Source organism: Pipistrellus kuhlii, unplaced genomic scaffold, assembly GCF_014108245.1.
Source record: "Pipistrellus kuhlii isolate mPipKuh1 unplaced genomic scaffold, mPipKuh1.p scaffold_m20_p_1, whole genome shotgun sequence".
Taxonomy (NCBI): domain Eukaryota; kingdom Metazoa; phylum Chordata; class Mammalia; order Chiroptera; family Vespertilionidae; genus Pipistrellus; species Pipistrellus kuhlii.
The window spans coordinates 12,224,704-12,248,368 of NW_023425404.1; the positions used below are offsets into that span (position 1 = coordinate 12,224,704).

At 48.4% G+C, this 23,665-nt stretch overlaps 1 protein-coding gene across 1 annotated transcript; it reads right to left on the reverse strand.

Moving 5' to 3' along the window:
- Positions 1-11,666: 11,666 nt before the first annotated feature.
- VRTN (vertebrae development associated) lies at positions 11,667-13,960 on the reverse strand. The gene is made up of 2 exons (XM_036459140.2): positions 13,139-13,960; positions 11,667-13,027 (listed from the first exon to the last, which is right to left on the reverse strand). Exons 1-2 carry the CDS (start codon positions 13,893-13,895, stop codon positions 11,667-11,669), a joined length of 2,118 nt encoding a protein of 705 aa, XP_036315033.1. The 5' UTR covers positions 13,896-13,960.
- Positions 13,961-23,665: the final 9,705 nt, after the last annotated feature.

The window sequence follows — 23,665 nt, forward strand, 5'->3', positions numbered from 1 at the left end:
TGAGTGGGGAGAGTTGATAGCAGGAGGTGGAGAACGGGTGGATCAGGCAGTGCCTTTACTTGGAGTGAAGAGGCGCCAGGCCTGGCTGAAACCCACGCTGCTGGGGGAGAAGCAACAAGAACCAGTGTGAGCCGAAACCTGTTTGGCTCAGCGGTAGAGCGTCGGTCTGCGGACTGAAAGGTCCCAGGTTCGATTCCAGTCAAGGGCATGTACCTTGGTTGCGAGCACATCCCCAGTAGGGGGTGTGCAAAAGGCAGCTGGTCTATGTTTCTCTCTCATCGACGTTTCTAGCTCTCTATCTCTCTCCCTTCCTCTCTGTAAAAAATCAATAAAATATATTTAAAGAAAAAAAGTGTGGCTAACAATTAACTTTTTACCTGCTTTGGGACACAGGCTCCTTGGAGAATGTGATGGCAGCTGAGGACTCTCCCCAGAAAAAAATGCACATACAATTTTTTAAATACTCACCCAAGGATATGTTTTATTGATTTTTAGAGGCAGAGGAAGAAAGAGTGAGAGAAATATCGATGTGAGAGAGAAACACCCATCAGTTGCCTCCCTTATGCATCCTGACTAGGGATTGAACCCACAACCTAGGTATGGGCCCTGACTGGGAATCACACCTGAGACCTTTTTGTGGTGTACAGGACGACGCTCCAAGCAACTGAGCCCCTCAGCCAGGGCTGCTCAGACAATGTTATACACAACTTCAAGGCATTCCCAGAGCCTCCAAGAGGCCCCCCAGCCCCACCCCAAATCACAAAGCCTGCCTTAATGGTCCTCTGTGGACTCTAAGCTGTGACCCAAATTCCTCACCTGTCCTTCACTGTCTGGTTCCATCACCTGCTCTGGGCTCATCCTCTGCTCGCCTCACTCCTGTTCCTGTGCAATGACCCTTTGTTCCAGGCATTTTTAATCTTAAAATACACTTTCCCTCTCAGGAACTCTTCCCTCTCTTCCTCTTCCCCTTTGCCTTCCCCTCCTCCTCCTCCCCCCGCCCCCTCCCCTTCCCCTCTCAGAAGCTATCTCTCTCCCCCAGGCATACTGAATTCCATCTTTTTTTTTTTTTTTTCCCCAATTACACTTGACATTCATTATTACATTAGTTTCAGGTATACATCATAGTGGTTAGACATTTATATAACTTATGAAGTGATCCATCGATAACTCCAGTAACACCTGGCACCGGTTATTACAATATTATTGACTACATTCCCTGTGTTGTACTTTACATCCCGTGGCTGTTTTGTAACTACCAATTTGTACTTCTTGATCGGTTCCCTTTTTCACACAGACCACCCACCCCCCTCCATCTGGCAACCATCTGTTTCTCCTCTGTGTTTATGAGTTTGTTTCTGTTTTGTTTGTTCATTTATTTTGTTTTTCAGATCCCACATGTAAGTGAAATCACATGGCACTTGTTTTCCTCTGACTTGTTTCCTCCTCCACTTAGCAGACACCCAGGGCAAATGTTGCATATCATTCTAGTTTGTCTCTGATCTGTTCCCATTCCAGCCCACACAGGCTTTGTGCAGCCTGAGGGCAAGGACCTAAGGGATATAACCTAGGTACCTAGTAAATGAAAGAATCCAAAGGTCACGGAATTAAGAAAGAGACCCCTCTTTCCCAGCAGTCCCTGAGGAACCAGAGGAGGGCTTTTAGGGGCTGTGGTTGGATGCTGGGCCATGTCCCTACCTGATAGGAATGTTGTCTTTTGCATAGGAATTGAGAATTGACTTACTCCATGTTCCTTATAGAAGTCCCCGATTATGGAACCCACGCTGCTGGGGGAGAAGCAATAAGAACTAGTGTGAGCCGAAACCTGTTTGGCTCAGCGGTAGAGCGTTGGGGACTGATAAGGTTGGGGAGAGGTTGTCAGAATTTTATTTTTAATCCTCCCCTGAGGATATGTTTTTATGATTTTAGAAAGGGAGAGAAAAAGAGAGAGAGGAGAGAGAGAGAGGAGAGAGAGAGAGAGAGAGAGAGAGAGAGAGAGAGAGAGAGAGAGAGAGAGAGAACCATTGATTCAAGAAATAAACATTGATTGGTTGGTGTATGGGATAATGCTCCAACCAACTGAGCCACCTGGCCAGGACCAGAATTCTTTTTTTTAATTTAGGTTCAATTGGCATATTATATAAATTTATTTTAGGTACAATTGGCATGGTATATTATATTAATTTCAGGTGTACAACACATTTCTATATTTATACATGGTGCAAAATTATCACCACAATAAATCCAGTTAACATCCATTACCATCCCTGGTTATATTTTTCTTGTGATGAGAACTTTCAAAACCTACTCTCCTAACTACTTTTTAACATGCAATACAGCATTATTGACTGCAGTCATCATAATGTTCATTACATCTCCACAACTTATTTATGTATTTATTATTTTTAAAGTCAACAACTTTTATTATCATTCATGTATTTTATAGGGGAAAAAGGAAGGTAGCAAAAGGGTGAGAGTTGTACCAAAAAAAAAAAAAAAAAAATGCAAGTTTGGCCCTGACTGGTATGCTAAGTGATTAGAGATTCAGCCGAGTACCAAAGGGTCTCGGATTCAATTCCTGGTCAAGGGCACATACCCGAGGAGGGCAGGGAGAGAGTGTGTGTCTCCATTGGTTGCCTCTCCCACACACCCTGACCGGGGCCAGGGGTTGAACCTGCAACTGAGGCACATGCCCGTGACCAGGAATCAAACCTGAGACCCCTTGATCCTTGGGCCATACTCTAACCATTGAGCAAGGGTCGGAATAGCAGTTTTGCAGTTTATTTTATACTATCAAAGAAGAAGACATAGTACTATGATAAACATTCTTTTCTTCTTTTTTAAATATATTTCTTTATTGATTTCAGAGAGAGATAGAAACATCAATGATGAGAGAGAATCATCGATTAGCAGCCTCCTGCATGCCCCTACTGGGGATTGAGCCCACAACCCAGGCATGTGCCCCTGGCTGGAATCAAACCTGGGACCCTTCAGTCTGCAGGCTGACACCCTATCCACTGAGCCAAGCCGACTAGGGCTATGATAAACATTCTTAAACGTAAGTTTACATTCTCTTAGTATATACTTAGGAGTAGTTTACCCTACAGAATTCTAGAGAATGTAGATGTTCATCTACTAGATAGCTTTTATAGATATTGCTAAACAGTTTTCCAAGGTGGGTATACATAGGTATGTACACTCCCATCAGAGGCACCAGAAGTTTTTAACAATCTCCAGGTGAGTCTAAAGAACAACTGTCTTACTGTGCTGGTGATATACTTCAGAGCCTATGGGACCCTGTAATGGCAAGGTTTCACCCAGACTGAAAGAAGAAACAGGAAGTGGGGCTTGGTTGAACTCTGGGCAGGGTGGGTGAGGTCAGGGTAGCATTGCAGGTAGAGGAGGGTTGCCTCTGGGAAGTCAGAGCATATGAAAGGCTTGTATGAAGGGAGAATGGTCAGGGACTGTGGAGGGGAATATCAGGCCTTTGAGGTGGTGTTTAGGATTTTCTTTTTTAACTTTTTATTTTAAATAATTTTATTTTTTTAACTAATGATTTTTGAAATGACTATACTCATTTTTTTAATATATTTTTTATTGAATTTTTTAGAGAGGGATAGAGAGAAACATCGATGAGAGAGAAACATCAATCAGCTATCTCCTACACACACCCCCACTGGGAATGTGCCCGCAACCAAGGTACATACCCCTGACTGGAATTGAACCTGGGACCCTTCAGTCTGCAGGCCGACCTTTATCCACTGAGCCAAACCGGTTTCAGCTATTTTGAAATAATTTTAAACCTACAGAAAAGTTGCAAAAAAAACAGTACAGAGAATTCCTATCTACCCTTCACTCAACTTCTTCTAAGATTAGTAACTCACATAAGTGTGTGCAATTTTCATAACCAGGAAAACATTGGTACAATACTAATATTAGCTAAACCACAGTTATACTCAGACTGCTGAGTCTCCGAGAAGGACTGCCAGATAAAATATAGGACATCCAGTTCAATTTTACTTCAGATAAACAAAGAATCATGTTTTAGTATGTCTCAAATATTGCCTGGAACATGCTTATACTAAAACAGTTTATACAAAATTCAAATGTAATTAGGTATCCCTTCTTTTTATTTGCTAAGTCTGGCTACCTCATGCCCAAGACAGGGATCTGATGGGGTGGCCCATTCCCCTCCAGTGCAGCAGCTTCCAGACCAATGAGAAAGTTCCTCCTCTCCCTCCTCTTCCTTCTCTCTCACACCCAGGCTGGCCTTACCAAGAGCAGGTTAGACCTTGGCACCGGCCTTTCCATGGCAACCCACACTAAGCCTCCCACTCCAAACCCACTCAATTCTTACTCCAGTCAATATTTCTTCATCCCTACTATGTGCCAGGCTCTGTTCTAGTCAGAGGCAACAACCAATGAACAAGTCAGATGAGTTCCTGCTCCTGGGAGCTTGCATTCCAGTGGTGGGGGGAGCGGACAATAATCCAGAAAACAAGTGTGTCCGTTAGTGATGATGACCATGAAGGGATGTAGTCATGAATAGTGACTGGGACCCACTTGAGGTGGGGGGTCAAGGAAGACTTCCCTGAGCAGATGGCATGACAGAAAGCACTAACAGGAGCCAGTCCTGTAGGATTTAGGGGAGAGTGAGTCAGGGAAAGGAGTGACCACAAGGGATGTCACAGGCACTGCTGGATGTCAGCACAGCTGTCTGGTCTGCAGGATCTGCCAATGCGAATGGTGTAAGTACTCCATGGTGGCCAATTCCAAGCTACCAACATGATGCGATCATTTTTAGAAAACTAATATTTTAAATGGCTTTGGGCCTCATCAGCATGCCAGGGCCAAAGGGCTGTATCAAAACCCTGTTCTCTTGGGGTTTTTCCCAGCTCCAGGCTTTCATTATCTTCCGTTCCTTCCCCACGGCACCATCGCCTCCCTCTGGTACAGCTCATGGCATGTAACAAAGCCCGGATTCAAGAGACCGGCTTTAAAAGCCAAAGTCTTACTGCATAGAGATGTCTTCCAGGGGCAAATTGTCATTGGAAAAGGGTTCTGTCTTTATTGAGTAAAAATGGATTAAGGTTGTCATCTGAAATTCTGAATGAAGACATAAAATTGCAAACTACACTCACTGCCCTGAGAATCCTTGAATTTTGGATTGAGAACCAGTTACGGAGTCAATGTTTATAAACAACTCCAGGGGGCGCTAGCTCTTACTGAGCTCTGTAACCTTGCTCTCCCTCACCTTCAGGCCTCAACAAATGTGGAAGGAAAAAATGGAGGAAAGGAGAGAGGGAGAGAGGGAAGGAGGAAGGGAGGGAGGGAGGGAGGGTTAACCCAAAAATACCAGCCTCCTCCTGTCCCCATGAAGGTGAGGTCTGAGGATCAGTGGAATCCACAGTCATCAGCACTTGTCTTGGGCACTGTGGGCACTGCAATGCAGCCTAGCCAGCCCTCATTTCCCCCCAGTTCTGTCTTAAATGACAACAGATAGTTCTGCCCAAAGTCAGGGGCATAGAAACTGAGCGTGGCTGACTGTCAACATGCACAGCCCACAAAACAACATTGGCACTCCTGAGCCAGGCGGGGCCGGGGGCAAGTGGGCCACAAAGCCACTCCCGACAGGCTGTGCGTTCCCTCCTGCCCGCCCTGGCCTCTCCCCAGCCTGCATCCTGAGGTCCCCCGGCAACAGGTGAGGCAACGGGAGGATGTCTGTCCTCTGCCATCCCATGGCCCTCAGGCAGAGGGTGACCCATGGACAGCTGCCTGCCTGGCTGTCCTCCTATCTAGGTCCCCCCCCCCCCACCCAAGTTTCCTCTGCCTGGCAGAGAGGAGCCACCAGTTAAGTGGATTTCATGCTATTTTCAAAGCCATTTTCTACGGAAGCTTTTTTTATACCATTAAACCTACTTTCCGACACTCCTCATCTCCCTGAAAGCTTCCTTCCTCCTCTTCCAGGAGATAAGCCAGTGATGGGAACATTGAGGTACCCGTCAGTGACACTCCCCAGGCATCCTGGGGTGTCCTCAGCCAGGGCTGGGCAGGAGAAATCACACAGGAACCTTCTTGTAGAAGTCAAGCCAGTGAGGGAGGCAGACAGCACCCCGGGCAGGCAGGGGCTCCCCTGAAACACATTCCCCAACGTGGCTTCCCTAGGCCTTTCAGCCCCCTCCTCACAGCTGCCTCGGATCAGAGCACCTCTCCCTCAGCTTCCCATCCTCCCGCACAGCCACCACACCGAGGTATTTTTTAAAATATATTTTATTGAGTTTTTTTACAGAAAGGAAGAGAAAGGGATAGTTAGAAACATCGATGAGAGAGAATCATCGATGAGTTGCCTCTTGCACACCCCCTACTGGGGATGTGCCCACAACCAAGGTACATGCCCTTGACCGGAATCGAACCCGGGACCTTTCAGCCCGCAGGCCGGTGCTCTATCCACTGAGCCAAACCGGTTTCGGCCACGCAGGGGTATTTACAGTCAGCGACCAGGATCATCTGGGAAATGATTGAGGCGTTTCCTAGAGACCCTCAGGCAGCCTGCTGTCCACAGAGCAGAGCTGGCCTCAGGAAGCTCCAGGTTGGGAGGGGTGTCAAGATGAACTATGAGATGCCCAAGCCAGCATATGCTTCCCTCGCAACCCCACGGTGCTTGTCTGTGCATTGCATATGGAAGCCTCCATCCCATGGTGTCAGACCACAGCTGCCAGGAAACCCTCTTGTGAGGACAAGAGCTGAGGCCAAATGGCTCTGTAGCCTCAGTTTACATGGCACAGGGCTCAGCCTATCGTGAGTTGCTGGAGAGGAGCCTATGACATCTGCCAGACCCCTTTGTGAGCAAAGCTGATGCAGCCACAGCCCGGACCAGACGTGGGCAGGAGAGTGGCCTCACTTATGACCTGGCTTGAGAGCTGTGCTCAGTGGAAAGGGGGTCGGTGTAGGGTGGACTGGACCAATCAAATTCTCTTCCTGTGACAGCCCAGCAGCGTGGAATCTTATGAACCGTGCGATATTCCTAGGGTCCTGGTGGAATGGAGATGTGGAAGGAACATTCTAGGACGATGCCCCGCTTCTTAGCCAGCTCAGCTGGTAACCTGACGCTGGCAGCAGCCAGGGTGAAAGAGAGAGAACAGGTTGGTGGGAAATGGGAGCATGAGCCCAGATTGTCAGAGGTGCTGGTGGCACATCCATCCAGAAGAGGCAGTTGAGATATGAGGTGGATGCTTGGGGCCCAAGAGCTACCCAGGGGCCTGTGTGCTAGACTCCAGATAAATATTGAAGGAGCTTCATGTATTATAGTAGACAGGATGACTGCCACCAAATACAGGACCCTGCCCCCAGGGGGTAAATACATAAATAAAAAATATTTTAAAATTATTCACATTTGACATGATTGTTTTATTGTAAAGCTTTTATATTCAAATTTTTCAGAACCAGTGTAACTTTATAAGAGTATAAGATAGCCCTAACCAGTTTGGCTCAGTAGATAGAGCACTGGCCTACGGACTGAAAGGTCCCAGGTTCGATTCTGGTCAAGAGCATGTACCTTGGTTGCAGGCACATCCCTAGTAAGGGGTGTGCAGGAGGCAGCTGATCGATGTTTCTCTCTCATTGATGTTTCTAACTATCCCTCTCTCTTCCTCTCTGTAAAAAAATCAATAAAATATATTGTTTAGAAAGAGCACAAGATGTTGGGAAATATAAAGCTAACCTCAAATATTGTTTTCTCCCTTTATTCATTGTTCATTTTAATGGCATTTCTACACGTGCATCAGAGATAAAATTTGGTGCAAAAAAAAATACAAGTAATTTCAGCAAATGTCAACTTCAAAACCATCATGAAATATTCTTAGCAAACATAGTCACTGCTTATGTGTTTCTGTCTTTCTAAGCAGATTATTTAAAAAAACAACAGCCCTGCTTTTCTATATAAGAATAATTTAACCAGACTTATAAAACCTTGTCCAAATCAATACTGACTTTATCAGTTTTATCTTATCTGTCTACGTGTCTGGGGCTCAGTGCTGGTCTCTGACAGAAGACCTATCGGTTTTCGGATGGGAGTGTCTTAAATCTAGATGTAACCTACCTTGAGCAAGTCCTCCTTAGGCATTAGCTTCCTCTTAAAAACCCAGGGGTTCTCAAACTAGACCACGTAATTTACCAACAGCAAATGCTCACCTAGCAAGGTACAATATTATAGACATCACTGTAATCCCCATTTTACAGATGGAGAAAGCAAGGCTGAGTAACTCACCCTCTTCACTGTCTACGGTGAGAATCAGTAGATCTGGGTGGGGCCCTGGAATCCCACTAACAAGCTCCCCCAGGGTCTTCCATCCAGGTGGTTTTTAGATCCCCTAGTGCCGAGGTCGGCAAACTGCGGCTCGAGAGCCACATGCGGCCCTTTGGCCCCTTGAATGTGGCTCTTCTACAAAATACCACTGCCTGGGCGAGTCTGTTTTGCAACGTTAGAAATTTTAAAAATTTCTCTCTCAAAAGAAATTTCAGTCATTGCACTGTTGCTATTTGGCTCTGTTGACTAATGAGTTTGCCGACCACTGCCCTAGTGAAACACTGTTCCTGCCATCAGATCTGCTTTGGTTCAAAGAGAGCAGAGAATAGGAAAAATAAGAAAACACAGAGCCCCAAGCAGGGCCGTTCTCAGGAGCAAGGTTGGAGTCACCCTCTGACAGCCAAACCAGACAGGAGTAGATTGGGAGTTGGAAACTGCTGAGCCTACTGGAAATCCTGAATCTGTCTCTTGTGGCATCAGATTGCCACCTTCTGGCTATAGGCAGCCATTGCAAGCCAAATAGGAGGAGCAGTCAAGTCCCTTCACGGAAAGGTAAGGGACTACAAAGTAACTTGCTTTGGGGGTTCACAGTGTGAGAAAGACAAGCACTGGCGATGTGTGGTTAGTATTATGGAACCGATAAAATGAGTAAGGGTTGGGGCAGGGGTGTGAGGTGGGAATAAGCCTGAGACATAGGAATGGGCCAGGCTGGTGGGCCTCATTAGTTTGAATTCTGTGCTGAGGGCAATGGGAAATCGAGTAATGGGTTAAGATTTTAGTTAGATCATTCTGGCCTTCGTCAGGAGGATGAAATGGGATAGTCTGAGTGGAGGCAGAGTCCATTTGAAAATTCACGGAACAGAAATGAGCTCAGCTGCTGGCCTAGATTAGGGGGTGACAATGTGGACGGAGAAAAATGGTCAATGAGAAATGTTTAGGAAGTGGGATTGGTTAGGATTTCATTCATCCCTTCTTTGAATGGACTGTAGCACCTTTAATGTGCCAGGAACTAATCTTCCTGCTGGGAGTATAGTGGTGAAAGCAAGCCAAGAGCCAAGACCGGTTTGGCTAATGGATAGAGCGTCGGCTTGGGAATTGAAGGGTCCCAGGTTCGATTCAGGTCAAGGGCATGTACCTTGGTTGCGGGCATATCCCCAGTAGGGGGTGTGCAAGCGGCAGCTGATAGATGACTCTCTCATCGATGTTTCTAACTCTCTATCTCTCTCCTTTCCTCTCTGTACAAAATCAATAAAAATATATTTAAAAAAAAAAAAAAAAGAAAGCCAAGAAAAAGCCCTACCTTTCATGGAGACGACTTGTTTTAATGGGGGGAGGGGAGGCTAATAATCACATAAATAAGAAAAACATCAGGAAAAGCAATCTAGACCAAGTAAGTGTAGCATTTTCAAGATCAGAGGCAGCCAGTGTGATTGTGATAGGCAAGAGTGGCACAAGAGAAGGCTTAAGAGTCAGCCCAGCCCATGCCTACGTCTCAGTATTCCTCCCCCCCGTACCCCAACCCTTACTCATTTTATCTGTCCCATAATGCTAACCACATATTACCACTGCTTGAATGTATGGTTCAGTGATTGAATGTCGACCTATGAACCAGGAGGTCACGGTTCAATTCTCATCATGGCACGTTGCCCAGTAGGGGGCATGCAGAAGGCAGCCAACTGATGTTTCTCTCTCATTGATGTTTCTGTCTCTTCTTTCCACTCTGAAATCAATAAAAGCTTTTTTTTTTTTTTTTTTTTAAGTCAGGGGCCAGTTTATGAAGGCCTTTGTAAGGCAGTGCAAAGAATTCTGAGTAAAGGGAAGACACTTAACACTTTAGACAAAAAAGGGACAGAGTGAGGTTTTATTTAAAGATCTCTCAGGCTGCTCTATGGAGAACAGATTATGTGGGGCAAGAGTGGGAGCAGGAAGACTTGTAGGGAGCTGACATGTGGACCAGGAGAAATGGCGGCAGCAGCATGAGAGAGGGAATTCTAGGCATATTTTGGAGTCAGAGTCAGCAGGCTTTGCTGATGGACTGGATGTGGAAGTGAAAAAAATAGAACAAAGGATGGCTCCCCCAAACCTCATGGAAGCCAGACAGCAAGCAAAGGCCTGGCCGTGAAGCTCAGCCCCACTGGAGGGAGGGACATGCAAACTAATCTGTTTTCTTATCAAAGCCTGGGCCCATCCTGCCTGGGCTCAGGGCAGCCTTGACCCTCTCCGTGGCCTGGCCTCTGAGTGCACTTAGCCAGTTTTCTCCCCTTGCCGGGAGGCAAGTTTCCAGGTAGCTATAGCCCCGCCCCCAGCTGAAAGAACACCCACTTTTAATTAAATCCATTTCTATACAGAATGCCCAGAATCATCTGCCCCCTCATTCTCCAAGCCATGGACCTAGGTGTGTCCCAGCAAGACAGAGAAATGATCCCTCTGAGACTCCGAGGGGAATGTCGAACGGGCAGTTTTATCCCAGCAGAACAAACACCAGAGACCAAGGGCTGTGGGCACCACATCGTTTTATTTCTTTAGTTTTCCAACTTCATCCTTGGGCAATGCAAATTCAAGTACTTCGCCTGCCTGGCCACCTAGTGGTCCCTCCCTGCAGGTGGGGCACAGGCCCTGACGGAGGGGCTCCGCAAAGACAGGGGTTCCCGAGAGGATGGGCCAGGCACCCACAAGCAGAGACTCAGCGCCTCTCCCTCCACCCTGACCACGCGGCTGGCAAGGACCGCGCCAGCCCTCAGAGGCCCTTGTTCTTCCTATACATCCTGCTCCTGCTCACACCGAGCCTGGCTCCCTCTCCCAGGGGGATGCCACTCAGAGGCCTCTGCCAGCATTTGATCTCTCATGCTCCTTAGGGAGATGTATTTGAGGAAGGAGAGTGCCAAGTCCCAGAAGGAACTGAAGATGCATATTCTGCCCAAGAGGCAGATGGCCATGCTATAATGCTCCTTTTGTCCCCAGGAAGAAAAAAACAACAACAAAAGAAACCGAAAGCAGCTTTAGCTAACCAACCCTCTTCCAGACCTCCCTCCAACACATAGAGCTTCCAATATTAGCCAAGTGGGCCCAGCCATCCAACTTAAATCAAAATTAAAAAAAAAAAAAACAAGACTAAAAACCAAGACACCATCAAAATAAGAAGGGCAAACAACTGAAGAGAGCCCTCTGGTCCTGGGACTCTGCAGCAGACAAAATGGCTGACGTGTGGCTCTCTCTGCCCTGGAGCCAAGAAACAACACAAACCTGCCTTTGGGTTCAGGGTAGACACCGTGGGAACCAGAACAAGACGCATCCTGACCAAGCACCTCGGGTCCCTGGCCCTCTCCAGACTGGCCCCCTCCCTCCCGCCCCTCTGCTCGGCCTGTCAGCCGTCCACCAGGGTGAGGCCGTCGAACAGGGCTCGCTTCCACATGTAGTAGGTGGAGCGGGCGGTGAGGGGGAACAGGGCGCTGAACTCCTTGTAGGAGGGGAAGCTCTTAGACTGGAAGCACTGCTGCAGGAAGAGCTTGGCCTGAGCCTTGAACTTGGTGGTGGCGAGCATGTCCATCATCAGCATCTGGCTGTCCCTGCCACCGGCGGCCGCCGCCACTGGCTGGCTGGGCCAGGACCTGCTGTGGGGCCATCCCTGGGCCGGGGCCCCCTCTGGCAGGGCCCTCTCTCGGGAAGGACCCCCCTGGGCCTTCCCTGGATCCTCTCCTGAAGGAGCTGCAGCCGGGGCCACGGCAGCGGCCACATTTTGGCCAGCCCCTTCCTCTTGCTTGGCCTCAGCCTCCTGCACCCCCCTTTTGCCCGAGGCAGGAGGAGCCTGGGCCTGGAGCTTGGACAGGCTTCTGGGCCAACCCCGGGCCAGACTCTTCCAGACCCAGAAGGCGGACGGGGACAGACTAGGGTAGCGCAGGCGAAAACGACAGAAGGGGAGATGCCCGCTGAGCACCTGCTTGCGGGCAGCCCTGCGCAGGCGCCTCTGCCGGCGGGACAGGGGCATCCTCGGGGCCAGGAACTCCTGGGGGGCGGGGGACCCCCCTACCACACCTGTTGCTTTCCCTGGCCCCTCTCCCACCTCAGCCTTCTCAGGGAGCAGAGCCTCTTCCTCTACAACAGATGCTGCTGCTGGCTGGGGAGCCTGGGCCGTGGGGAGGGCGGGGCCCGGCTTGAAGTTGGGGTTCCTCCGGAGGGCCTTGCGGCGCCAGTTGTAGTAGGTGGAGCGGGAGATGCCGGGGAATCTGCGTTTGAAGCAGCGGTACGGCACCAGTGTGTTCAGGGAGATGCAGTGCTCCAGGTACAGCTTGGCCCGCTGCATGAGGACCATCCCGGGGCTCGACACGGGCAGCAGGGAGCACCCCAGCCCCTGGGCCGCCGGCTCCTCCGGCAGCTGCTCCGGCTCCTCCTTGGGGGCCGGGGGCTGGCAGACGCCAGGGCCCAGCAGCTCGTTCTTCCAGGCGTAGTAGGTGGAGCGGGAGATGTCGGGGAACCGCTGGAGGAACTGCTGCAGGGACATGATGCCCCCGCGGTGGGCACTGTCCTGCAGGACACGCTTGGCCGAGCAGAGGGTGGCCAGCTTCTGCTGGTGCTCCTGGGACTGGCGCCGCCAGCGGTAGAAGGTGCTCTTGGTGACGCTGTAGCGTTCGCGGAAGTGGGAGTAGCTGAGGCCAGGCTCCTGGGGGAGCAGCTCCGGGGTCTTGGCTGGTGGGGGCGCCGGCGCCGGAGCTGGAGCCGGAGCTGCAGCTGGAGGGGCAGGAGGAGCCAGAGGAGCCAGAGGAGCCGGGGCAGGAGGGGCAGGAGGGGCCGGAGGGCCCGGGGCAGGGGGAGCTGAGGCTGGAGGAGCAGAGGCCAGGCAACTAGCATCCTCAGCCTCCACCTCCTCCAGCCCCACCACGGGGGCGAAGTACTGGTGGCGGAAGAGGTGCCTGGTGAGCGGCTGGCCCGCCCACATGATGTGCAGCGTGGCCGGCACGTGGTCGCAGCGGCGGGGCCGGATGATGCGGTTGAAGTAGGGCCGGATCCTGAGGTTGCGCATGGGGTAGATGGAGTAGATGTTGCGCTGGAGGACGGAGGCCAGGGCGTACAGGTGCCACACGTTGGAGAAGCTGTCGGGGAAGCAGGTGGCCTTGACGTCCGCGTCGAAGATGGCCTCCAGCGTGGCGGGCGGCAGGCTGGTCATCTCGGGGGACTCCTCGGAGCAGAGCGAGTAGCGCACGGCCTGCAGCATCACCTTGGAGTCGATCATGCCCTGCAGGTAGTACTGGCGGTGCAGCAGCATCTCCACCACGGTGCGCGCCCGCAGCTCCAGGCTGAGGCCCGCGTCGCCCCACAGCAGCGTGCTGGCCGCCTCGAACAGCAGGCTGCCCCCGCCCCGGCACCGCAGCGGCAGCATGCTCCTGGGGGCGTCCTCCGGGTACAGGCTCAGGGCCACCGAGTCCACCTCCAGCACCTGGCGGCCGGGGCCTCCCTCCCGGCAGATGGGGAGGGCGAAGGAGGACAGTACCTGCTTGGCCTCCAGAGCGGCGCCCACCAGACCCTCTAGGCCCTCGGCCTCCACCGCTTCCTGCAGCTCCTGGAGGACCTGCTGCACCAGCTGCTCCCGGGATGTCATCCTGCCAGGGCAAAGGGCAGAGGGCAGAGGTCAGGACAAGGGCCCGGATGGCACTGGCAATGGTGCCCCATCCAGCCCTGGACCTTCTCCCTGAAAATAATGTGAACCACCCCCATTTCCTCCCAGTGCTTATTTCGTCCTTCAGGGGTACCAAGAGCTTGGTCTGGGCTCTGAAGAAGTCACTTAACCTCTCTAAGCTTCAGGTTCTTTCCCTGTGTTTAAAAAACAAAACAAAACAAAACAAAAACCTACCTTATAGGGTTGTTGTAGGTATAAATGAAACAATGAAAGGAAAGAAGGGAGACAGATACACACACTTTTATATCCACCCCTAGAACAGTGCCTGCTCATTGTGAAGTACTGTTCAAGTGTCAGTATTATATATATTCGAGTATTATCTAGTACAGTGATCAGCAAACTCATTAGTCAACAGAGCCAACGATTGAAATATCAACAGTACAACGATTGAAATTTCTTTTGAAAGCCAAATTTTGTAAACTTTAACTATATAGGTAGGTACATTGTTATTAACTTACAATCAGGGTATTCCTAAGCTGGCCTTTGCTAAAAACTCAAGGGGCCAAAGATCCGCCATTTGCCGACCACTGATCTAGTACTATAGAGAAGACAGCCATCAAAGCTGTACCTCTGTACCTGGTAAAGATTTACAATCACATGTAACCAAAGTTGCCCTGTCTTTCCCTAGAACAGTGATTCTCAAGGACCATACTTGGGATTCCTGGGACTTTTTTAGGGGGTCTGCAAGTTAAGCTATTTTTATAATAATACTAAGATATACTAAGCCAACACTAAGATAGTTGCCTTTTTCACTGTATAAACACTTGATTAAAACGGCGGTACTTTAGTATAAATCAAATTGTGCTAGAAGTCATTACCTGCTTTACCACCATGCAGTTGCAGTTAGAGAAAAAAAAAAAAAAAAAAAAAAAAAAAAGGCTAGGTTCACTCAAGAATGTCCTCGATTGTTCTGGTCAGTGTTGCTCAGTAGTTAGTCGCCCACGCACATACCTGGGTTGCAATATCTGGGTCCCAGGTTTGATCCCCAGTCTGGATTAGGGGAGCCATAGAGAAGGCAACCAATCGATGTGTCTCTCTCACATTGATGTTTCTCTCTCTCCCTCCTTCCCCCCCACTCTAAAAAACAGAGAAAGAATGTCCTTGATGAAGCCATAAAGCTTATTTTTATTAAATTGCAACCCTTAAAAACACAACTTTTCAATATTGGGAGTGACAAGACAGGGGGTACACACAAAACATGTCTGCCGCACCCTGAAGGTCTCACATGACACTTGTATGTGAACTAGCTGCTCTTATCTTACCATTTTAATTCAAAGGAAGATTGAGAGACATTAGTCTTCTAGGCAAGTATATTTAGTAGACATTTTCTCAAAAATGTCCTTAAAGTGACCCTGTCATTCTAAGGAAAACTACCATTTGCTGCCAATGAAATTTTGAGCTTTCATTTGAAAATTAGAATTTTGGGGAGCATTTGAAATGTTGCTTCCTGGCAATTGTCATCAGTTTGGCTCAAGGAAACTCATATAAACTCAGAGGAGGAGGAAGAAGAGGAAGAAGAGGAGGAGGAGGAGGAGGAGGAAGAGAAATAGAAGGAGGAGAAGAAGACTAGAAGATTAGAATTTTAGAAACCTGTATTCTAAAGATTTTTCTGATCAGTGGTAACACTATAAATGTAACTTTTTATACATATAATGGAATTGTCAATATTTGAAGATCTGCATCATTCAATGAATTATATTTCCCAAATATATTGGGTGGTTGATTACAAAGTCATGCACAGGTAAAAGATCCAAACAAAGTATAAAAGAAAGCAAAGGATTTTAATTTAGTAGGGTAAAAAAAAGTTCATGGGTATTGTTTCAGATTCTACATTATAACTAAGCTTTGAGAAACTATTTGTTGAGTTTTGGTTTAGTTATCAAAGAAAACCCACTGATAACTGGGATTTTCTTCATATACTTCCACCAAAACAATATATCACAACAGATCAAACACAAAGACACAATCTATTGTACTACTCTTCCATTAAACCAGATATTAAAAAATTTGGAGAAATGTAAAAGAATGAATTTTTCCTAACAATGTTCTTTTCCAGAAAAGTTATTTCTCATAAAAATTACACACTGTTCCTATGAAACAGGTGTGTTGTTTTTGAAATAAATATTTTCTAAATGTCTCCTTTTTCACTTTAAATGCAATCAGCATTGACAGATGTAACCTATATAAACAAAGTTTTTACGAGTCCTCAATTCTCAAGAGCACACTGAGGTCCTGAGACCACGAGCTTAATAACTGCTGCCCGGGAACAGGCCAGTCTTTTCTTTTTTTAATGTATTTTATTGATTTTCCACAGCGAGGAAGAGAGAGGGATAAAGAGTTAGAAACATCGATGATCTGCCTCTTGCACACCCCCTACTGGGGATGTGCCCTTGACCGGAATCTAACTTGGGACCTTTCAGTTCGCAGGCAGACACTCTATCCCCCACTGAGCCAAACCGGTTTCGGCTACAAGCCAGTCTTTTCTTCTTCTTCTTCTTTCATATATATATATATATATATATATATATATATATATATATATATATAATTGATTTTTTTACAGAGAGGAAGGGAGAGGGGAGAGATAGAGAGCTAGAAACATCGATGAGAGAGAAACATTGACCAGCTGCCTCCTGCACACCCCCTACTGGGGATGTGCCCACAACCAAGGTACATGCCCTTGACCAGAATTGAACCTGGGACCTTTCAGTCCGCAGGCCGATGCTCTATCCACTGAGCCAAACCGGTTCTTTTCAAAGGGGCAGCAGCTGTGTCGGCCTGGCCACTGTGCCGATTCGGATCTAATAACCAAAACTTACTGAGTATTTGCTCTTTGCCCTGCACTGTCCCAATCCTGACAGCCACAAGTGAAGGTAATAATACCATTATCCCCAACTCACAGGTGAGGAAACCGAGATAATCAATGTTAGTTTACTTAACCCAGTTTGCCCAGTCACCCAAGTGGTACAGCCAGTAGTTGAAATCAGATGCTCTTTAGGGCCCTGATTCATCTCATCTAGTTTCAACTACCAGTCACCTTTTCAACACAAACTAATCACTACAATTACTGGCCTGTTTTCAGCTTTGTATTGCAAAAGCAAAGTAATATTCCTTTATGGAGACTGTTTTAAATTTAAAGGGAGACCATTTCTCAGGCCTTTGTTCTCATAGAGAACATAGAATTCAATAAATAGCTTTTGATTAGTCTGTCTGGACCCCGCAGCGGTGGCATGGCTCAGTAGTTGAACTAGGAACCAGTAGGAGGTCAGGATATATGCCTGGGGTGTGGGCCCCGAATCCCTTTGCAGGGCGTGCAGGAGGCGCTGATCAATAATTCTCATTCATCATTGATATTTCTATCTCTCTCTCCCTTCCCCTTCCTCTCAATAAAAATACTTTTCTTGCCGAAACCGGTTTGGCTCAATGGATAGAGCGTCGGCTTGGGGACTGAAAAGTCCCGGGTTCGATTCCGGTCAAGGGCATGTACATTGGTTGCGGGCACATCCCCAGTAGGGGGTGTGCAAGAGGCAGCTGATCAATGACTCTCTCTCATTGATGTTTCTAACTCTCTATCTCTCTCCCTTCTTCTCTGTACAAAATCAATAAAGTAAAATAAAATAAAAATAAAAATAAATACTTTTCTTAAAATAAAAAAAACTGTTTTTCACCCTAGCTGGTTTGGCTCGGTGGATAGAGCGTCATCCTACAGACTGAAGGGTTCCAGGTTCGATTCTGGTCAAGGGCACATGCCCGGGGTGCAGGCTTGATCAGTAATTCTCTTCATCATTGATGTTTCTATCTCTCTCTCCTTCCTCTCTGAAATCAATAGACATATATTAAAGAATGAGGTTCTTAAAAAAAAATAATAATAACTGGGTGTACCCAACTGTCAACTAATCAAACTTTACACTTAAAAAGGATTACTAACAACAAATATGTAACTATCAACAAGTGAATTTAAAAATCTAATGAATAGAATTAACTGGTGAATATAATAGAATCAGAGGTATAGAAAGGGAGTGGACTGACGATTCTCGGGGAGAAGGGGAGTGGGGGGTGCGGGAAGAGACTGAACATAAACTGTGCACCTATGGATGAGGACAGTGGGGGGTGGGGAAAGGGCAGAGGGTGGGGTAGGAACCTGATGGGGAGCTGGGGAGGGGAAAAAGAGGAACAATTGTAATAATCTGAACAATAAAGATTTATAAACTTAAGAAAAAAAAGGATTGCTTGAGTGGCTAAACTATGGTTCAGTAAAGTTGGGGGGGGGGGGGGGGGGAGGTTTTTAAAGCACCAAAACAACAACAAAAAAGCACCAAAAGTGTCAACAGAATTTTACTTGATCATCACACAAAAATAACCTTTTTTTTAAACTGGTCATCAGGAACACTTTTGGATAAAATTTCTCAGCTGTAGATTTTTTTAAAATGTGCCTATTGTGCCAAATCTGGTCTAACCTCTCACCAAATTTCTGTTTGGATCGTAATATTTGGCCCTGGAATGGGACTTTTAATCTGTTCATCCTTCTATGCGCTTTAGATCTACTTTTAAAAACAAATTAGTTTTCTTTGGAAAAGTAAGGGATAAATTTCCTATCAGTCCTTAGGAAGAGTGCATTTTCATATGGAATTAAAAAAAACAACACACAAAACTGCCTTAAAGTACAAACAGTACACAGAGAAGAGCTTTTTCATTGACAAAGATGCCAGGATTTTTTTTAACGCTGCTATACATCTGCAGTAAACGAGCGCTCCCCTGGCTACTCTGTCAACAAAATTATGAAATTAGCCACCACCCACCTACTGCTTCCTCCGGTAATTCAGCCAAAAAATCTCAGGGGGTGAGGGGAATTAAAAGGGGACAATTAATTTAATTGTGTGGGTGAGTCTTTCTGCCCTTCCACTCAGTGAGCCTACTTCCTACAACGTTCCCTCACGGTTACAAGTTTCTGTGGCGGGCACATGGGACAGCGCCTGGAGTCAGGCTTCTCAGAGGTCATTGTTTCCCCCGGTTGTGGCTCTGCCCCTTCCTCCCTGTGAACTGTAGCTCCCACACACCTGCAGCCAGCGCCAGGATGGCTTTCCCTAGTTCACACCTGGAGAAACGGGGGCTTGGGGATCAAATTAAACAACTTTCCCAAGACCGCAGCTATGAACACTACGAAAGCTTAGGCATCTGAACAGAGCTCCCCTCCCAGCCACTGAAACCCACCACCCAGGGATACATCCTCCACAATACACATCATCCAAAAGGATGGAAACACGGGGATCCTTGGAGCTTTGAGACAAACCAGGCCGTTTTACAGAGAAGGACACTGAGATCCAGAAAGGCAAGGTCGACTTACCTGAATTTAAGCAACAAAATCCAGATGCCTTGCCTTCCAACACTATGTCCAGATATGGCACACTTCCTCCTGCACAGACCCCACCCCTTTCTGCCCTGTCCCACCCTACCTACAGGCCCATGCCCAGTCCCAGTCCCACCCTGCTCCACCCTAACTCATTCTTTCCTCTCACCCACTGAGGTGTGAGGCGGTGTATGGAAATGCCCACTGCTGTTTTCCTCAGCAGCTTGGGGAGAAAAAGCAGCTCCCCGGAGAGGCTCTGCAGCCCATATCTACCCGAGAGGGTCTGAGCCACCAGAGAACGGGGTCGTGGAAAAGGCTAGAAGCTCTACAGGGAAGCCAATCATCCTTAAGTAGACAAGGCTGATGGGTTCAGGTGCTAGTCTTTTGCAGCAGTGATTTCCTGGAAGTGCAATGCAAAGCGGCTGGCGATGGCCAGGTGTACTCCTGAGTTAGGTGCACACAATGAGAGCTCATCTACGGGTTTTGCCCAGCTGTCCCCCCTCCCCCGCCCGGCAACTCTTGGAAGGGATCTGAGAAAGCATGACGGCTGCCCCGGCTAGAGGTTAGAAGGGAATTAAAACAGGAGCGTGTCCTGAAAGCGTCCAGCCGGCATCTTAGCGCCTTGGAAGGACTCTGGAGCAGAGGAATGAAAACAACAAGGGGACCTCTGCAGGAGACTCATCGCCTCACCTTCACAAAGACCAGCTTTCCGCCTCCCCCGGCTCCTTAGGAAGCAGGTGGGGCCTCGGAGCCCCGTTCTGGCCGCTGTCTTTGCATTTTAGAAGGGATGAGCCAGAGACCTGGGCAGGGCCAGGGAAGAGAGGGCCGAAGGATCTGCTGACCAACGCTGTGAGTCTCCTCTGGCCTCCTGAACAAACTGCTTCCCTGCCAGCCTCATGCTGGGCCCTGTGGGAGCTCACCAAGGACCCTCTGTCCTCCCCACCCTCTGCCCACTTTCTCCCGTCCCACATACAGCTGACCTGGCAGTCTCTTTAGTCAGCCGGGCCCAACCAGCAGCACAGAGGCCTCAGCCTTGAGTGAGACCGGGATAAGCCATTAGGCAGCTCACGGGGCCTGGCTCCATGCCTCTCCGGCCTGCCCTCACTCCCCTGGTCACACTACAAGCCTAGCGGTCCAGAGACAAACTTGAGGGAGGGCCAGGCGTCTTGTCTTGGCTCCCTCCCCAGTGGCCAGTGGCCAGGAGGCCCAGAAATTAGCACAGGGGCTGGCTAATGGAGGCGACTATGATCCAAAGAATTTCCTCCCAGCGCGGGCGGTGGGAGCACCTGGGAGCTCCATGCAGGCACTGAGGCTACAGGCCAGCCTGGTTGTTTCCAAGGAGAGTCGCTCTAGTGAGACACATGTGTGAAAGGACTGGGGGAAGTGCGGCCCACAGAGGGAAACAGGCAAGCAACCAGTCCCTCATGGGTGAGCCAGGAGGCAACGGGTGGCTGGGGAGAGAGCTGGTGGCCCAGGGACGGCGGGCCCAACTGGGGAAGCTGGGGGAGGAGGTGAGGCCAGACCATTGTGTAGGGTGGAGAGGAGAGATAGGCGGGCGGGTGGGGGTGGGGAGAAAAGAATTTGAAACAATGCTTCACCTCCCCTCTCCACACACACATACACACACACACACACCCAGACCCAGGCTTACAGCATCCTCATGGAGTCACTCCTCCATCCGTGGGCTTTTTAGAATCCCAAGGCCAGCCCTTGTTTCGCTGGGGACTCCAAGCCTATCCACAGGCACTCACCCTTCCTAATTTTGAATGAACACCCTCCTTCACTGACCTCAATGGCAGCCCAGAGGCCGGGCGGCGTCCACGTCTCCCTCCGCCTTCCAGCGTGGGACATTTAAGTCACCCCGCGGACAGCATCCCCGGCTGAGGGCCACTCTCACCTCAGAACCGGCTTCAGGTTTGTCCATCGAGCAAGGAGGCCTACAGCCAACTGGCCCGGGGAGAATCCGTGTAAGCCACTCCCCCCCAAGGAAATCGCCTACTCTCAAGTGCCCCGGTCCCGAGATGAAAGAAGTGCAAATTCGGGGGTCACTTCCAATGGTAAAGTGATAGAGGCTATTGTCTCCGCCGCTCTCCCCAGCTGGGGGTGTTAAAGCGCCCTGACTTCGCTCCCAACCCGACCTCAAACTGCCCAGGAAAAACTTGAAAGTGTTTCAAGGTTTCCAAAGAGTTTGGGGGGGGGGGGGGGGTAGAAGGGGGAGGGGAGAGGAGGAGAAGGTTTAGATAGAAAATCCCAAGGAAAAGAAAGCCCATGGCCAGGCCAGGGGAGGATGGGGGAAGAGGGAGGAGGGCCAAGCTGGAGTCCAGGCACTGGCCTGGGGTGATGGGTTAGAGACTTTGAACCTCTTAAGATGCAGCTCTTCCTGTGGCAGCTCCCCCACCCCAGACCCTGCAGGTCAGGGAGGCTGGAGGCTTTGGTGCAGCCCTTCCCTTCCAGAGAGGCCCTCCATCCCCATCTTTCTCTGAGCATCGCCCAGGCTGGGGGCCCAACACCTCTTCCTCTCTAAGTGTGGCTGGGCCAGCTGCTTCCACCTGGGGCCAGGGCGCCCCGCCCAGGACACCTAGTCTTCTGAGCCCCGTCTGAAGGTGGGAGATAGATGAGGTACTTGGGGCTTCTGTCCCCACAGCTCACCTCAGCCCAGGGGCCTCAGATAATCCCGGAGGAACCCTTCCTATCGGCTGGCCTGGTCCCTGCTGGTGGGGGAGGTAAAAGCCAAGGACTGCAGCCTTCAGTGGTATCTCCCCCAGGGGCTTTCCTGCCGGACTTTAACCCTTTGGAGTGCGGGGCTAGCTGCTTCCCACCGGGCTTCCAGTATCACCCAACACTCCTCCATGCCCCTGGCAGCCCAGTGTATTACACAATGCCCCCCCGACGTCGGTTATGCCCCAGCTCCACTATTATCAATTTCTTCTCGGCCTAGCATGAGCTCTATTCTACAACTGTCACCTACTGTGCAAGAGCACTGGACCAGGGAGCTACCAGAAGTGAGTTCAAGTCCAACCCCAGCATTATAATCGCTCCATCCCCACCCACCATAATGGCAGTCCCCTGAGGCAGTGGCTTGGACATCCCCCTGGAACTGGATTTAAATGCCAACCCTGCCCTTACTAGAGTGTGGCCGTGGGCACATTGTTCAAACTCTCAGGGCCCTGACTTGGAGGTTCCTGGGACTTACAGAGCTGTTGGATAGATTCATTGAAAGGACACATTTAAAACATTTAGGACTGTGCTTGGCACAAAGCAAATAAATCCCAGTTCTCAGCCTCTCCACTTAATTGGAAATGTTTTTAAGTTCTTGATATAAAGGCAGTATTTTAAAAGCTTCAGAGATTAGCAGTTATCTTGAAGGAGGAAATGGAATTAGCAGATACCTTTTCTTGCCGTGTTATATATATATATCTTTCTTTGTCATTTGACATTTCATATGGAGTCCGCATTACTTGCTATCATTTTAAAAAGCAATGAAGATCATTTAAAAATTTTGTTAAAGGTTAATAGGATCTTTAAAGGTATTTTTTTAAAAGAAATTACAGTGATTTGTTGATGATTCCATTACCGAAGATTGAGAAAATTTAGAATGATTGGCAAAAGTTTAAAATGAAGTGAAAGAAAAAATTATCAGTACTTTTATTATCTAAAGAAAGCTATTGTGAACATTTTGGTACATTTCTTTCTAATCTAGTTTTTCTTCTTAGACTGACTTATATAAGTTAAACATTCTTTTCACAAAACAGTCAAATGGTACAAAGTAAAAAAATGTAGCAAATTTTGTTCTTTCCCTAACACAATCTCCTAACTGCTTATCTGCCAGTTCTTTTTCTGTGATTTTCATCTTTTCCTGCGCATATATACATGTATATTTTTCTAGTTTCTCTATGCCTACGTTCACTCCGTTAAACCTTTTAAACTACTACTTTTGACTAAATAATATACTTTATATATTTATAATATATCATATACATAAATGATACATAAATAGTAACATATTATTTTAAATGTTTGTAGCCCTAGTCGCTGTGGCTCAGTTGGTCAGAATGTCACCCCATCCACTGAAAGATCGTGGGTTTGATTCTCAATCAGGACACATATCCAGGTTGGGAGTTCAATCCCAGGTCAGGGTACAGATGGGAGGCAACCAATTGATTTTTCTCTTTCATATCCATGGATCTTTATCTCTCCCTTCCTCTCTCCAAAATCAGTAAACATATCCTTGGGTGAGGATTTAAATTAAAAAAAATAAATAATGGCATGAAGGAATGAATGAAATGCTTATAAATTTTGATTTGGGAATTTACAAAAGGATTCAGCATTCAAATTTTAGTCCTAT

Excerpts from the sequence above, each read along its gene's own strand:
- VRTN (XM_036459140.2), bottom strand. The coding sequence starts at position 13,895 with ATGACATCCCGGGAGCAGCTGGTGCAGCAGGTCCTCCAGGAGCTGCAG. Across the intron at positions 13,028-13,138 it reads GGAGGCTGAGGATGCTAGTT|CTGCAGCTCCGGCTCCAGCT; the intron begins GCCTGGCCTCTG and ends CTGCCCCTCCAG.